The sequence below is a fragment of the Hibiscus syriacus genome, unplaced genomic scaffold (genome assembly GCF_006381635.1).
Source record: "Hibiscus syriacus cultivar Baekdansim isolate YM2019G1 unplaced genomic scaffold, ASM638163v2 tig00110597_pilon, whole genome shotgun sequence".
In the NCBI taxonomy this organism is placed as follows: Eukaryota; Viridiplantae; Streptophyta; class Magnoliopsida; order Malvales; family Malvaceae; genus Hibiscus; species Hibiscus syriacus.
Genome location: NW_024062795.1, coordinates 4,375,690 through 4,393,254, shown reverse-complemented (window position 1 = coordinate 4,393,254; position 17,565 = coordinate 4,375,690). Strand labels below are relative to the sequence as shown.

The 17,565-nt window shown below is 38.2% G+C and overlaps 2 protein-coding genes across 2 annotated transcripts; both read right to left on the bottom strand.

Moving 5' to 3' along the window:
• Nucleotides 1-10,722: 10,722 nt before the first annotated feature.
• LOC120134093 (dnaJ homolog subfamily C member 17-like) lies at nucleotides 10,723-12,652 on the bottom strand. The gene is made up of 5 exons (XM_039150568.1): nucleotides 12,472-12,652; nucleotides 12,261-12,319; nucleotides 11,178-11,860; nucleotides 10,916-11,098; nucleotides 10,723-10,811 (listed from the first exon to the last, which is right to left on the bottom strand). Exons 3-5 carry the CDS (start codon nucleotides 11,850-11,852, stop codon nucleotides 10,791-10,793), a joined length of 879 nt encoding a protein of 292 aa, XP_039006499.1. The 5' UTR covers nucleotides 11,853-11,860; nucleotides 12,261-12,319; nucleotides 12,472-12,652; the 3' UTR covers nucleotides 10,723-10,790.
• Nucleotides 12,653-14,390: 1,738 nt separating this feature from the next.
• On the bottom strand, nucleotides 14,391-17,365 carry LOC120134234 (protein ALTERED PHOSPHATE STARVATION RESPONSE 1-like). The gene is made up of 4 exons (XM_039150705.1): nucleotides 16,456-17,365; nucleotides 15,938-16,161; nucleotides 15,527-15,750; nucleotides 14,391-15,448 (listed from the first exon to the last, which is right to left on the bottom strand). Exons 1-4 carry the CDS (start codon nucleotides 17,363-17,365, stop codon nucleotides 14,605-14,607), a joined length of 2,202 nt encoding a protein of 733 aa, XP_039006636.1. The 3' UTR covers nucleotides 14,391-14,604.
• Between the last annotated feature and the right edge of the window lie 200 nt (nucleotides 17,366-17,565).

Here is a 17,565-nt window from a genome sequence, read left to right as displayed (position 1 = left end):
GTGGGAAAAGTTATGAGCTATGTGAAAAGGTAAGGAATTACATGTCCACGCGATATAGACTACGTGAAATGTACAAGCCCATGTTATGTAGATGAGAACTATAGGTATAGTTGGCATGCCAAGGGTAGAGGGTCTACGCGGTTCTTTGGGACATATGTATATTCTTTGGAACATGTGTGAAGTCTTGAAAGACACATACTTGATCCCTAGTATATGTATATGATTCTTAAGGAATTCTATGTGGTCCTTATGGACATTATTATATGGCACTACGGTGCAATTCTACGCGGTTCTTTGGGACATATGTATATTCTTTGGAACATGTGTGAAGTCTTGAAAGACACATACTTGATCCATAGTATATGTATACAATTCTTAAGGAATTCTATGTGGTCCTTATGTACATCATTATATGGCACTACGGTGCAATTCTACGGGGTACTTCGGTGCATTTATACGAGCTGTGGTGACAGCATAGTGCACAACCTCACATTACTCCGATACCTTAGGTTCTCAATATGCTATCATGGGCCAATAAACTTATTAATACAGATTCATGAATGTTACAGTCATACGCTTACAGGTATGGATATTGATGATGTATACTACATTGATTAAGTACATGTTTGCATCTCATCTCATATGATCATGACATTTTCATTACATTACATTGCCTTGTTATTATTATTGCCTCACTAAGTCGATGACTTAGCGTGTGAGTGTTTCACACGTAGGATCCGAGGAAATAGACGAGACAGGTGAAGCAGCTTGACAGTATTACTCCTGCAACCATCAGATCAGAAGCAACTTAATCAGTAGGTCATTTTGTTATGTAAATAGCAGTTGGCATGTAATTAAAGGGTTAAGTTGTGTATGCTCTGAATATTTTGGTAAACTTATATTACAGTATGTATATTATTGTATTTTCTTAATATAAGTTCAAATATTTTACTATTATTTGTTAAGAGTTGTGTTTTAAAGTCAATGTAGTATCTCTGACTCATATCCGGGTCGGGTATGGGTTGGGGGTGTTACATTTAATGGTATCAGAGCTATGGTTTAGCCGATTCTAGGCATAAACCAGAGTCTATAGAGTCTTTAAATGGAATACATGCCAACAAATAGCGAGAACTTCTGATCTGGTATAGTATGAGTATGCTGTTTTGCTAATAGAACAATGTGTTTATTCTTATTAGATGTCCGGACATAATAGCTCCCGAAGTGAAGCGGGAGAAGATAGGCATGCTGAAAGCAGTAATTCACCTGCCCTGGCCAGGCAAGGTGAAGAACAGGCATCTCAAGGAGTGCCTGTGCAAGATCAAGATACGTTCTTCAGAACGTTAGACGCTATTCTGACGCGTCTTCAACCTTCTGCTCCACTAACTCAAAGAATTAATGTAGCAAAAGAGTTGAGAAGTTTAGGAGCTCCCGAATTTAAGGGAGAAGCTGAGGAAGGTCCAGTGTCAGCGGATCTTTGGTTGAATGATTTGAAAATCATGTTAGATGGTCTCCACTGTTCCGAAGTGGAGAAATTAGATGGAGCTGTGTCTTTATTGAGGGGTCAGGCGAGGATATGGTGGACGAACGTCACCATGAGAATGTCAACCGACCAGTTGACTTGGTCTTTGTTTTTAGAAGAATTTAAAAACAAGTATATTGGAGATCAGTTTATCCGACAAATGAAGCAGGAGTTTATGAATTTGAAGCAGATGAGCCGCTCTGTATATGAGTACGAATGTGAGTTTAATAAGCTGAGCAGGTTTGCAGCTGAGCTTGTGCCTACTGAAAAAGATGCTTGCGAGTGGTTCGTGGAGGGCTTGTGCCCTAGACTTAAAGAAATGTTGATAGTATTAAACTTGTCCTCGTTCCAGGAGGTGATCAATCGTGCAAAAGCTCTTGAAAGGGCTCAGAATGAAAGATTTGGAGACTCAAGAGTTCAGACATCAAAGAGGACGACTACTTCTTCTAGCTCAGTACCAACAAAAAGGGGAAGAGACTCGGGATTTCGATCACAAACTAGATCAGAATCAGTTGCATCGTCTGCTAGGGGAGCAAGTCAGGCAAGACCTAGACAGACGCAGTCAGTGGAATCTGGTGCTGGGAGATCTACTCCGGGTCAAGGGAGACAGTGTCAGCATTGTGGGAAAAACTATTATGGAGCTTGCCGTATGGCTGCTGGGACTTGTTTTCGATGCGGAGATGCCAGACATTTTGTCCGGGATTGTCCATTGATTGTTGGTGAGCCGGCACCATCTGGAAGAGCTGGTTATTTCTCCCAAAGAGGACGAGGAAGAGGCAGAGGAAGGAACCCGTCTGAATTCTCTGCTCAACCTGAAGTTCGATCCACTGCTCGAGTATACAACCTAAAGACAAGTGAAGACCGTGATGACCCTGATATTATAGCAGGTACTTTTCAGTTGTATGATAAATTAGTATTGGTGCTGATTGATCCGGGTTCTAATTATTCTTATATTACAAGTAAGTTAGTAAAGGAGTTGAGGATTCCTATAGAAGCTACGAGTAATGTGATGATAGTAACTAATCCGTTAGGGCATAGTACTCAGGTGGACAAAGTCTGTAAGGGGTGTCCCATAAAGGTTCAGGGAATTGAATTCCCTGCTAATCTGATGGAATTACCCTTTGACGAGTTTGAAGTGATTCTGGGAATGGATTGGTTGTTTCATTATTATGGGAATGTCGACTGTAGATTGAAAAAGGTAACCCTGAAGAGTCCAGAAGGAATAAAAGTTACTGTGATCAGTGAAATATGTAATCCTTTAGCAAATGTAATATCAGTGATGTCTGCCAAGAAATTATTGCTACAAGGATGTCAGGGTTTTCTTGCAAATGTGATTGATTTAAGAGCTCAAGAGAAAAGGTTAGAGGAGATTCCAATAGTTCGAGAGTTCCCTGATGTTTTTCCTGCTGAGTTGCCAGGATTACCTCCGGATAGAGAGGTAGAATTTCAAATCGAAGTAATGCCAGGAACCCCTCCAATTGCAATGGCACCTTATTGGATGGCTCCGAAGGAATTGCAAGAGTTAAAGAATCAATTGCGAGATTTGTTAGAAAAAGGATTTATTCGACCAAGTGTGTCACCTTGGGGAGCTCCGGTGTTATTTGTTAAAAAGAAGGATGGATCAATGCGTCTCTGTATTGATTATCGACAGCTTAATAAGGTGACCATCAAGAACAAGTATCCCCTTCCGCGCATTGATGACTTGTTTGATCAACTAAAAGGAGCTTCGGTATTTTTGAAGATCGATCTACGTTCGGGTTATCATCAATTGAAGATCCAGGAGAAAGATATTCCGAAAACAGCTTTCAGAACGAGATATGGTCATTATGAATTCATCGTAATGCCATTCGGAGTAACGAATGCACCTGCTGCTTTCATGGATCTTATGAACAGGATTTTTCAGCCCTATCTGGACCAGTTTGTTGTTGTCTTTATTGATGACATACTGGTTTACTCGAAGTCCATTGAAGAGCACAACACACATTTGAGGCTAGTTTTGCAAATTCTCAGGGATAAAAATCTCTATGCGAAATTGTCTAAATGTGACTTTTGGCTAGACGAAGTAATTTTCTTAGGGCATGTGATCTCGGCAGTTGGGATTAGAGTAGACCCTCAGAAGGTTAAAGCTATAATGGATTGGGAAGTTCCTAAGAATGTGTCTGAAGTTCGGAGTTTTCTGGGACTTGTCGGTTACTATCGAAGATTCGTTAAGAATTTTTCGATGATTGTGATGCCTCTAACAAAGCTAATGAGAAAGAACGTACCATTTGTTTGGACTTCTGAATGTCAAGAAAGCTTCGAAGCTTTAAAGAGAATTCTGACGGAAACTCCGATATTGGTTCAACCGGAATCTAGCAAGAATTTTGTAGTATACAGTGACGTATCCCATAGCGGGTTGGGGTGTGTATTAATGCAAGAAGGAAAGGTGGTAGCGTATGCATCGAGACAGTTGAAACCACATGAAAGGAATTACCCCACTCATGATTTAGAAATGGCTGTTGTAGTATTCGCTCTCAGGATTTGGCGTCATTATCTTTATGGGGAGCGTTGTTACTTATATACGGATCATAAGAGCCTGAAGTACCTGATGACTCAAAAAGAATTGAATTTGAGACAACGTAGATGGGTAGAGTTCTTAAAGGATTATGATGTGATAATTGACTATCATCCCGGAAAGTCTAATGTGGTAGCAGATGCTCTGAGTAGAAAGACGTTTGCAGCTTTACGAGCTATGGATGCAAGATTATCTTTAACGGGAGATGGTGGTCTTTGTGCAGAATTAACCCTTAAACCAGCATGGTTGGAACGAATAGGAGAATTGCAAAGTAAAGATGAAATGTGTTTGAAAAGAATTGAACAAGTAAAGAACAAAGAGATTAAATATTTTGAGATTAAGTCAGATGGAAATCTATATTGTAAGGGAAGAATTGTAATACCCGACAATGACGACTTGAAGAAAGAAATTTTTTCAGAGGCTCATTGTAGTCCGTTAACGATGCACCCGGGTGGAACCAAGATGTATATGGATTTGAAGGATCGATTTTGGTGGTCAGGGATGAAATGAAGCATCACTGAATTTGTGTCTAAGTGTTTGATATGTCAACAAGTCAAAGCCGAGCATCAACTTCCATCAGGATTATTGCAACCGCTTTTCATTCCTCAATGGAAATGGGAAAATGTTACGATGGATTTTGTTTCGGGGTTACCCTTGACCCCGAACAAAAGAGAATCAATCTGGGTAATTGTTGATCGATTAACTAAGTCAGCGCATTTTCTTCAGGTTAGAACGGATTTCTCTATGGAAAAGTATGCAGAGCTATATATTAGAGAAGTTATTAGATTGCATGGAGTACCTGTTTCCATAGTCTCTAATCGAGACCCTCGATTCACTTCTAGATTCTGGAAATCTTTGCATGGAGCGTTGGGGACTAGTTTAAACTTTAGTACGGCTTTTCATCCTCAGACTGATGGGCAATCAGAGAGAACTATTCAGATATTGGAAGATATGTTGAGAGCATGCGTAATGGAATTTAAAGGATCATGGGAAAAGTATTTACCGCTGGCAGAGTTCGCTTACAACAATAGTTATCAGTCTAGTATAAAGATGGCCCCATATGAAGCATTATATGGAAGAAAATGTCGTACTCCATTAAATTGGTATGAACTCAAAAACCGAAGTGTTCTTGGTCCGGATTTAATTCAAGATGTAGAACAGAAAGTTCGAGAAATTCAGCATAACCTCAAAGTGGCCTCGGATCGGCAAAAGTCCTATTCTGATCTTAAAAGGAAAGAAATTGAATTTCAAGTTGGAGATAAAGTGTTTTTAAAAGTGTCTCCATGGAAGAAGGTGTTGAGATTTGGTCGAAAAGGAAAATTGAGTCCTCGGTTTATTGGACCATATGAGATTGTAAAGAAAGTAGGACCTGTAGCATATCAGCTAACTTTACCACCTGAGATGGAAAAGATACATGATGTCTTTCACGTTTCAATGCTTCGAAGATATCGATCGGATCCCTCCCATATTGTAAATCCAGAAGAGATCGAGGTACAACCGGATATGACTTATGAGGAAGAACCGATTCAAATTTTAGCACATGAAGTTAAGCAATTGAGGAACAAGACTATTCCTTTGGTCAAAGTGTTGTGGAGAAATCACAAAGTAGAAGAAGCAACGTGGGAGCGTGAAGAGGATATGCGACATCAATACCCTCATTTGTTCGTGCAATGAAAAATTCGAGGATGAATTTTCTTAAGGGGGAGAGATTTGTAACATCCTCCATGCCGGGTTAGTGATTAATTTGCAAAGTTTCAACATTTGGTGATTTAAGTAAAATGATGGAAGAGTGTAATGATCTATTTGAGTTATTTGGTGTAGGATTGAATTAAGAGGGTAAAGAGTAATTGAGTAAATGAAATAATTAAATATTCTTTGGGGATTATATTAGAACCCACATGGGCATTAGGTTTCCAGAATCCTCTCATTTCTTCTTCCTTCTTTCTTATCTTCTTCTCTTCCTTCTCCAAACGTGGAGCTTGCAAGTAAAGGTAAGAAGCTGAACCTTGGTAGTTTCTTTGATTTTTAAGATTGGAAATGAAAGTTTGGATGTTATATAAGCTAAAGGAAAGCTTATATGACATTAAAACTACAAGATAAGTGTTTTAGAGATAGATTTGGAAAATGAGTTTTTAGATGAAATTTTGATATGTATGAGTTTTTGATGTTTGAATAAGATTTTTGACTTGTCAATAAGCTAATTAAGAAGTATGAAGTAATATAATTGAAATTAGAACAAGTTGGAATTGGAGTAAGATTCTTCAATTCTATATGGATGAGTAGTTTTCTTAGTTTTAGAGGTATTGAATGGATAATAATTAGTTTAAGTAAGTGTATGAGAGCTAAGAGTATTAAAGGGATTGAAATATGTATATTTGAGCTGAAAGGAAAGGATTTTCGAGCTCAAAATAGGATTTTCGGGTTAGGAGAATCGGTACCCATTCAAGGGGAACCGATACCCCCTCAACGAATATGAATTTCCAGAATGCTAGAGGGGAATCGATACCCCCAGGGGGGGAACCGATTCCCCCATAAAAAAAAGAAGAAAAGAAAGAAAGACTAAGCTATTAATTTCTTAAATTAGTAAGCTATTAAAGCTTAATTTCAAGACATAGACATCTGATGATCATCTTGAAAATTATGTTTATGTAGATACCGAGCCTACACAAGTTCGGGAACAATCTACAAGTAGGATCGATCGAGGAAAAGGCAAATAAGTATAGGTGAGTGCATATGCATAGCATGATTATAGAAATATACTCCATTCTAGACTTGTGATAAGTCTAGATTTTATATCTTGGTACATGAGCATATTCGGTATTATGAGACATGACATGAGTTCATATAAAATGCATTATATAACATGAATATGTGGGAAAAGTTATGAGCTATGTGAAAAGGTAAGGAATTACATTTCCACGCGATATAGACTACGTGAAATGTACAAGCCCATGTTATGTAGATGAGAACTATAAGTATAGTTGGCATGCCAAGGGTAGAGGGTCTACGCGGTTCTTTGGGACATATGTATATTCTTTGGAACATGTGTGAAGTCTTGAAAGACACATACTTGATCCCTAGTATATGTATATGATTCTTAAGGAATTCTATGTGGTCCTTATGGACATTATTATATGGCACTACGGTGCAATTCTACGCGGTTCTTTGGGACATATGTATATTCTTTGGAACATGTGTGAAGTCTTGAAAGACACATACTTGATCCATAGTATATGTATACGATTCTTAAGAAATTCTATGTGGTCCTTATGGACATCATTATATGGCACTACGGTGCAATTCTACGGGGCACTTCGGTGCATTTATACGAGCTGTGGTGATAGCATAGTGCACAACCTCAATTTACTCCGATACCTTAGGTTCTCAATATGCTATCATTGGCCAATAAACTTATTAATACAGATTCATGAATGTTACAGTCATATGCTTACAGGTATGGATATTGATGATGTATACTACATTGATTAAGTACATGTTTGCATCTCATCTCATATGATCATGACATTTTCATTACTTACATTGCCTTTTATTATTATTGCCTCACTAAGTCGATGACTTAGCGTGTGTTTCACACGTAGGATCCGAGGAAATAGACGAGACAGGTGAAGCAGCTTGACAGTATTACTCCTGCAACCATCAGATCAGAAGCAACTTAATCAGTAGGTCATTTTGTTATGTAAATAGCAGTTGGCATGTAATTAAAGGGTTAAGTTGTGTATGCTCTGAATATTTTGGTAAACTTATATTACATTATGTATATTATTGTATTTTCTTAATATAAGTTCAAATATTTTACTATTATTTGTTAAGAGTTGTGTTTTAAAGTCAATGTAGTATCTCTGACTCATATCCGGGTCGGGTATGGGTTGGGGGTGTTACAAAAAGATTCATATAACTTAAATTGAAAATCCCAACCATGATCAAAGATGAGGGATTATGCGTCTTTATGGCTGGACTACAACGATGGGCCAAGATGGGGATCCAACAGAGGGATGTCCACGACCTTTCTAAAGCACTAACCGTAGCCGAGACCATATCACAGTTTGAGACTGTGAAGAGCGAGCCAAAGCTGAGATACAAGGGTAATAGTGGGAAGGTAGAGAGAAATCATACAAGGATGAATCTGAAAAACATCAAAAGGGCGAGGGAATGCCAAGGAACGGAGGATCCAGACGATTCCGTATGAAAGGCATGTTCTGGTCATCTGGTGACAGAGACAGAGACAGAGACCTAAAGAGAAATAGAGAACATCTCACATGCTACATTTGTGGGGGCAAACACATAGCAAGGGATTTCCCTAAGAGGGACAATTTGGTTGCCATCTTGTGTTAGTAGAACGAGCCATAGGTAGCCACACTTGGCACAATTAGGATCATCAAGGCGAGTAAGCCGAAAGGAGAAGTGGAGCAACCGAGGTACCACCAAGGTGAGGGGTCACATGGTTGCGGGGATCGAGCCAAGGCGTTCAAGGAGGTGGACCAGCCTACAGGTGATGAGGCTATGAGGTTTGGAACGATGATCCTAAGTTCTGTCAAGGCGTATGAGAGCCAAAAGCAAAAATGGTTGATGTATGTGGACATCAATGTTGTGGGACGATTGAAGAGTGTTATGGTGGACACTGGGGTAACCGATCTATTTATGTCCAAGAGAGTTGCTGACAATCTTGGTCTCCAAGTGGAGAAGAAAAAAGGGTGATCAAGACTATCAACTCTGAGGGAGTACCAATTATTGGAGAGGCATAGAAGATTGAACTACATATTGAGGAATGAAAGGACAAGGTGTGCATCAAGATAATCCCATTAGATGATTTTGATTTTGTGATCGGTCTAAGTTTTCTTGACTGTGTTAAAGATTTCATTTTCCCCTACTCTAATGCTTTAACCATCATTGATCCTAAACAACAATGCATTATGCCTTTGAAACGAGATGAGGTAAAAGGGATCAAGGGAGTGACATTTACCTAGTTTGTTGAATATGTTACAAAGGAGACGAACATCAAGGAAGGGATCCAAGCTCTCGAATGACATGGAGACACCACCAATGGGTGAGGTGGTAGAGGCACTGGACTTCAAGGTGGAAGATTTGATGCAACCAGGGGCACTGAATTTCAAGGGAGAAGTGTTGATGCATGAAGCCCAGACTCCGAGGAGAAAGTATGACTGATGCATTTTTAGGTGAATGTAACAGAAAGGAACAAGGTACATCTCGAACACAATTCTTGTGTCGTTAAGTCTAATTTTCCATCTTCAGTGAGTCTAGGCCAATGAGGACCTAACCACCAAAGTAGAGTGGTTAAAGGTTGGAAGAGACCAGGGGAGTCGTCTAAGCCTTTGCCAAAGGATCGAGACAATCCGTACGGAGACAAGTTTAGGCGGGTATAAAGGGGTTTCTACAATCGAGGTGTGCGCAAGGGGATAAAAGAGTATAAGGTTACATGGCAGCAGAAGCCGAGGCAAGTAGTTCATATAGGGGAACTGCAACAAGCCAATGCATCGGGAAGGAATCGAGGTGGGCAAGTCCAAGTACATTTCAGTGGTGCAACGAGGGCTTCGCTAGGTTCGATGGGGAAGAATGTCACGCCCCTAGAGATAGAGCCCGAGACATGTGTGCTTGAGTCTGGGATAGAGGTTCTCAAGAAGGTGTTCGACGTGACTAATCCATCATACTTGTCCCAATCCATACAGAAAGTTAAGGAGCCCGTTCACATTGAACCTGCAAATATGGAAAGTGGCATCATATCCGAAGTGGAGAATATGGCAGGGGACAATATCATATCAAGAAGGATCATGGAAGAATCTTTCCATATATGGGAAGATCTTCAATCAAAGGAAAGAATGAGACTAATTGATTTGCATGGATGCTAATTTGATTGAGTTTCCTTATATATGAAGATTTGTAATTAATAGGGCTCATCTTAGCCATTGATCTAGATTGATCTTAACCTCAATTGTAAGGGGATTCAACTATAAATAAAGGCATTCCCCACCTCATTTGTACTCACTTCACTTTTCATTTCATTTGGTGGAATACAAAGAGTATTCACCAAACTCTCTCTTTGTTTGTGTGAGTTATCTCCTTTCAGAATTCTTGAGTGTTCAATGTTGATCTAAGTCTTCTAGCTTAGTGTTTTTTCAGGCTAACTTAGGTGTAAAACGCCCAAGAATGGTTCCAGAGCATATAAGGCCACACGCTCCCAAGTTTAAGGCTCCAAGGACGTGACAATTTGATCAAATGGGGAACTTGATCGAGCATGTGCTTGAGTTTCTAGTGCAACTTTAGTTTATACAAGACTAATAAAAAAATTGACAGTGATAAATATTAATTTCATTAATATCATTATTATAATATGAGAATATGCGAGCTTGATTATATTTAAATACAACTATTTTCAATTAAAGAATAGAAGGATTTTGAATCCATCAATTGAAGTCTGTCACAAAAAGTAATTTTGTTCTTCTTAGAAATCTCAAATTTGAACAACCATATACATAGAGTATGTGGGTAATCAATTAATTAAGAAAATTTAAAATTTTAAAAAATGACACTTATAAAATTTAAAGAAAGCGAAAACAAATTTTAATAAAAATACAAAGTATATATCTAAGAGATACAATAATTTGAAATTTTAAGGGTTAGTACATCCTTATTGTATAGTTAAAATGTGAGTTTAGACATTATCTTCAAGGCTTCTCTACATCACTTTTGTTTTTCGGCAGCCTGTTCAAAATCAGAATCAAATGTCAGATAGTGCAAATTTAACAATAAATTTAATGTGATCTAATTAACAAACTTAAAATTACATACTGCAGGCAAGGCCATACCTTTTTCAGTCTAGATAAAACAGAATCTTCAAAAGCTTGGAAACCAGCCCCAACCAGATTACTGAAACCATCAGATTCCTCGGCCTTCTGGGGAGCTGGAAAATCTGCAACAATTACCGGTTTAAGAGGCATGACCAGCAATGGATTGTGTAGATCCCCAGTAACGCTTCCCGTAGCAGTAACCTGCAAAGAAAAAAAATACAAGTTGAAGAAAATAAAACAACGAAACTTAAATAAGATGACACAAAAGAAATTCACTTACAGCTGCTTCTTTAGTAGCCATGACTACTAGAGCAGACCCTCTTTTTTTTGAGCTTTTGATTACGATATCCTCCACTTCCCCAAACCTGGAAAACAATTGTCTTAGCTTCTCTGCTGTATAACCTTCCCCAATTCTTTCCCAAGAAACCTTTAAAACCTCTTTATCCAACTCCACACTAGCCCCACCCCCATTATTCCCTTCTCTTCCAACCTTGTCTTGATTCGAGCCTGAACTTGAGCCCGTACTCATACCAGTACCCTTATTTGCATGCATTGCACGTATCCTTGCGATCTCCTCTTTTAATTTTCTTGAAATTCTCTCTTCTTCTTCTTTAGCCGTAACAGCAGGATCCGGAGTAAAAGAAGCACGTTCTCTATCTTCCAAATCTGACATCATTTTTCTTCGCTTTGAGTCTTGCTGTGCAAAACGACGTTGCTGTTCACGTTTCACCCAGAGGAGATCATCGAAAAGCTTACGAGCTTTGTCGTCAACAAGAATTTCGTATGAGGATTTGAGCTTTATAAAATTTTCATGGGCATTTGGATCATCTTTTCGTTTATCAGGATGAAGATCACGGGCCTTTTCTCTATAAGCCTTGGTAATTTCTTTTGTGGTCAAATTGGCTCCTTCCTCGCCGGAAGGTAAGCCCAGGATGCAGTAATGGTCAGCTTCCATAGCTGAATCTAATTCAAAGAAAATACAAATCAGTAAACTGAATCTAGTGTCAAACGAAATACAAATCAGTAACAAAGTTCCAAATTGAGGTGGTCTTGCCCTCTATTTCACAGTTCCAGTGCTGTCAGACACCGACTAAAGAACAAAGTAGATGTGTGACAAATTTCACATCAATAGCAGCAGATTGCTGCAGAAAATAGAGGCCATAGCGATCCACTATTTCCAGTAAACAAACAGATTTTTTTAAAAAAAAAATCTTCTCAACAATGTAAACAGAGACAGAGTAACAATCAGAAGGATTGAGAACAGAAAAAAAGATACTACACTGATGCAGAGACTATAAAACTCAAAATCTAAGAACTCAAGCAGAATAATCTTCCAACTTAGGTTTTGGGTTCCAAAAATTACCTTACTTAATACGCTGATCAATCGGAAACTAGAAAGCAAGAGGCGGCTTCCGTCAGGCACTGGATGAGTAGGAGAGGGGTAAACATCAGGGTCGAAAACAGAAAAACAAATATAGAAGATTGATTTTGATGCAGAGAGACCAGATAACTCCAAGTTTCGTGACTCAAGTAGAAAGAAATCTTCAAATTGGGTTTAGGGTTTCAAAAAATACCTGATATATTCCCTGGTCTGTCGGAAGCTTGAATGCAATAGAGGGCTTGCCTTGGACACTGGAGGAGGAGACGAGGGATGAGCAATAGGATCGAAAACAGAGAACACTATACTAGCAGAAATCAGATAACACAAAGCAAACGTTACTCAAAATCTCGTGATTGAAGTAGAAATCTTCAAGTTGAGTTTAGGGTTCAAAATAACTTATTTAATTCAAATAAGGAAAAATACGGCTTTGGGTCTGGGACGGGGGAGGAAACGGAAAGGGGTAAAATTAACGGAAGAGAGCGGGTCGGCAACTTTTAAAAGGAAAAATTATACGGTGTTTTTAGTCCCAAGTGCGCCTTAATTTTAAGATTAAACTACACCACTATCCCGAAGAAACAAAAGTAAACTACACCATTAATCATTAAATTTAAGATAAATTACTTATTTAATCACTAATTTATTATTTTATTTTTGTTTTAATCACTTTAGTAAATATTTTTAAATCATATTCAACGTTATATATTTATTTGTACATAAAAAGATATGATGTAATAAGTTAAATTTAATAGCACCTAAATAACAACAAAATTTCATTCATGATGTAGTAATTATTCAAGCATCACCACACAACAATGACCATCGTAGTTTGGCAAGAAGATATTTTTCATAGGATATTATCTTATCTTTGGCAGCTAATTTTAAATTGAATCTACACTGGTTCGAATGCATTCCTTGGTGATAATTTTGAAGAGAAAGGTTGTGTGCAAGTTTCTTCTGATTTTGAATTTAAGAAGAAAATGATTTGTAGACCGAAGACAACTTTTAACGGGCTCAAACATTCTTCACAACTCTTGTTTGAAAAATTTATCAAGTCAATGATCTCAATAGATATATGTAAAGTTAAGGTGATCATATATTATTCATAAAGCACTCCATTTCTGGAAAAAAATTAATCATTTCTAGTGTACGTGGATGATACGAGTGATGACGTTGAAGAAATAAAGAACTTGAAAGAATGCCTTCGAAGGAATTTGACATTAAAGAGTTGGGAAACTGAAACACTTCCTAGACAATTGGTTGCAATTTAATTAAGACGTCAATTAAATTTAATTATGGATTATGTGATGCACCAGAAGAACCTATGGTGATAAAAGGTCCAATCATAGATTGATCGCAAAGTTAATATATTTGGCGCATGCTAGATCATATATAGCTTTTGCAGTAAATGTAGTCAATCAGTTTATGCATCGTACAGAAGAATCATGTCTAAATAGTAAACAGACTAATACAAGACTTGAAAGGCAACCTAAGAAAACAAATTTTGTTCAAACATCAAATAAACTCAAGCATTTCGTTAGAAGTATATATGAATGCAGATTATGCATGATCTTTAGTCGATTGACAGTCAACAATTGGAACTGTACAATCTTAGGTAGAAATTCTAAACAAGTTAATAATGGCAAATATTCATTTAAACTAAATTAAATTTTATCTTCAGCAGAGAAGTCAGTAACTCAATTTATTTTAACTATTATAATCTCTTAAATTCAATGATCGAATTTTTCTTTCTATACCTCTTTTATCCTTTCTCTCTTCTTCAGTTTATTTCCTTAAATTATAACATAAATTGTAAAACATGTAACTATTCATTTTCATGATCATAACCAAGCCTTTTCAGGATGTGTATCATTGCATGTAGTATAATATTACAGATTGAAGCTAATGGAGCTTCAATCATTATGAAATCCAATAAAAAAAATCATGTTTGAACATGTAATTAACTTCGGTTTGTGGGTTGGCTACACTACTTCCATTTGCATTCCTGTCAAAGGTTTTGGTTCATTACAAATAGCTGTTAGTATTAGCTAATGCTTATTAAAATGCAGCACTTGCAGAGGTCTTGAACCCGAAAAAGAAATGAAACTGATAATCTTGAAGTTCTTGCAAAGATCTTTCATCAACAGCCATTAGACATGTAATGATGATGATAAACAATCAGCTATATCATCAGAACTGAAACAGCCCGGAAACATAACTAAATTTGCCTAAGAGAGCTGCTTAGACATGATATGCAATAATATACAAGTAGAAACTGCATCAAACTCATTAAAGCAAGATTCTCAGAAATCTCTTTAGATTTGTTATGTCATCTGCTACCATTTTCCTCAACCTTGGAGCCCTCGACATACGACATATTCCCCATTTTTGCAGCATTTTCACTTAGAGTCACAAGGTCATTGTAGATTTTCGTAGAAGCCTTGGAGAATTCGATTAAGGACTCGAAAACAGTTGAAAACCCACTCTGAAATCCATTCAATGTGATTCTCTGTGTTTCTTGCATGTAATTGTGGTGTTTCTCTCTTTCCACATCCAACCTATTCCTCATCATATCCAACTGATCTTTCTTCTCCATTAGATATTCATTCCGCTGTTCCGTATCGTACTCGGATTTTAATTCCGTAAGCAGCTTGGATTCCAAGAACCTGGTTTCAGCCTTCTGGAATGCCATGGTCCTTCTATCAAGTTCTTTTGCCATACCATCAACTTCCTTCTTCTGTTGCTGTTCCTCCCCTTGCTGAGCCCACAGTGCCTTTACATCCTTAGAAAAGCTTTTCAATGAAAAGGTGACTGCCTTATCTGGTAACTCTTCCATGGAATTTAACCAATGATAACATATCACAAGAAGTGGAGGCCCATTACCTCCATATGGGGCACTAGAGCTCCTCCCTCTGGAATAAAATTCTACTTCAGGAGCCATGAACTTAGTTAGCCAACCATGAAGAGCTTGAATGTATGCTCTTTGAGCCGCAGCATACTCCCTAAAGCAAGCACGCCAGTTTTGAAGCTCGGCCTCTAGTTGAAGCGTAGCAAGCCGGTGAGAATCGTTGTAGAACTTTCCAAACGAAGAGCAGGCGAAAGATTTCACTTCAGAGAGAATTTTGTTTTGGGTTTCATGAGATTCAAGCATAACTTTCCAGGTTCGTTTTAGGCTGCATAGAAGGGAAGGTTGAATCAAAATCCAAAGTTAAGATGAAAATTTAGGTTTCTTTAAAGATTCTTTTACCTACCCTTTTAACAGTTCAACAATTTGAGGAAGAAGTTCTTCATCTCTGAGTTTCTGAATTCTCTTTGAGATTGATTCAGCACTTCGAATTGCAATCAAGATTCGGGCATACAAATCTTTTACTGCTGCTCTGGTTTTATCCATTGTAAACTCATCATATCCCTTGACATCCTGGTTTCTCAGTCGAGAACATTTTCTCTCATAAATTTTCCTTGTGCTATCACCAGCCTATATGGTAAGTTAAAACATATCAAATACCAAAACAGATTAGGAGGAAGAGAAAAATTAAGTGAGCAAAAGAAAAGGCTAACTCTCTTAATTTGCAGAATTCATGCGTCACATAACTATGTTCGAATATGTGTCAGAACTCGAACTCGAATTGGCTTTGCTAAAATGAATATTGATTTTTTTTTACCTTAACCTCTTCGTAAAGCTTCTTTTCCCACGCACAAAGTGTTCCCAGTGTTGATGAATGGCTTCCGGAATCCATTCCTCCATATTGATCAAACAGATCAGTCTTATATTCTGTCCATGCTGAAGAACCTTTTGAACTGGATGCCACCAGACTCTTACATGATTGAGCCTTAGACAAAGTGGATCGATGCCATGTAATAGCCTGGATGATTTTAGTCGAGTTCTCTGCAAGAAAATTAGCAGTCAGTGATCGCCTGTTATGATATGGACATTAGGACCATCAAATTATACTAGAGGGCCATGGACAAGGCAATAACTGAATGTTAGACCCACAAGTGTAAATGCTGGGGGATAAAGACTCGAGATTTTTGTACAATATACTCATAAACTGGAGTTAACCCACAAGTTTGAAGCAGAAAATAACTTCAAATGCAAACTTAAACAATTTTTACTAGTTCTAAACATATACTAAAGCTTGAATCAAGCTCAAAATATGTGAAGGGAGACAAAAGAACCGACCTTTAATTCCCTCCAAACCAGATTGCAAATGAACCATATTAGCTTCCAACATTCTTGATACATCTTTCCCAGAATCATAAGCCCTGATGAAATAATCTTCAATATCTTTCAAGGCTTCTAAAAGTTCCCTTCCTTTTTCTGGGCTATCCATCACTGTAAGCCCTTTTTGTTCTCCTTCGCTCACATGTGTCTCTTCCTTCACTTTCAACACACCACTTTCACTCTCCCCATGCTCCCTTTTGTTATCTTTTTCTTCAACAATGACAACTTTCTTCTCTTCCTCTTTGGTGTCCCCTTCCTCTTCTAGCTCCGGAATCCCTTCCTGTTCCCTCACCGCTCTTAAATCATCCTCGGAACACCTGTTATACCCACTCAGAATCTCTGGTCTAGCAACATCGAACGGATTAAAGAAGTCCCACCCAAAATCCCTTTGCGGTGATGGCATTGGTGGTGGCATTTGCATATAAAAGTACTCACAATGTTGTTGTTGTTGTTGTTGGTGGTTGTGGTGGTGGTGTTCTCTCACCACCTCTTGCTCAGTCACTTCCTCTGAACTGTCCGAGCTTGTCGAAGAACCACAAGACTCACGAGCAATGGCTTCATGGGTAGTGGACTCCGAAGGCCTTTGTTGAAGCAACATTGGGTTGGTCATCACGTTTTGGTCCGTGGCCGGTGGTGTAGTCGGACAAGGTGGAGGAAAAGTGATGAGAAAAGGTGAAGCAGGTGATGAATGGCGAGCTACAAAGAGCTTAATGGCAGCTGACACAGCATAAAGAGCTTGACAGTACCTAAAATGTGCTTCTGCAAGTGCATATCTTCTATCCACTGCTAACTTTATAAGACGTTTCCTTTCTCTACAAATTGACACAACCTCTTCTTCTTCCTCTAGCTTTGAAGCAACACAACCCATTTCCCTTTGCTAAAAGCCTTGGGTGGGGGAGGGAAGGGGGGAGTTTTTGTTTTCCTTCTTTTTCCTAGTTTCAGTAGGCTTAGAAGCTACTAACTTATGAATGTATGGGGATATGGTAAAGAAAGGTAATCTTTTGGAGGAATCTAAGCTTTCTTTTCTGGTTTTCAAAAAAAAAAAAAGCTTTCTTTTCTGATAAAAAG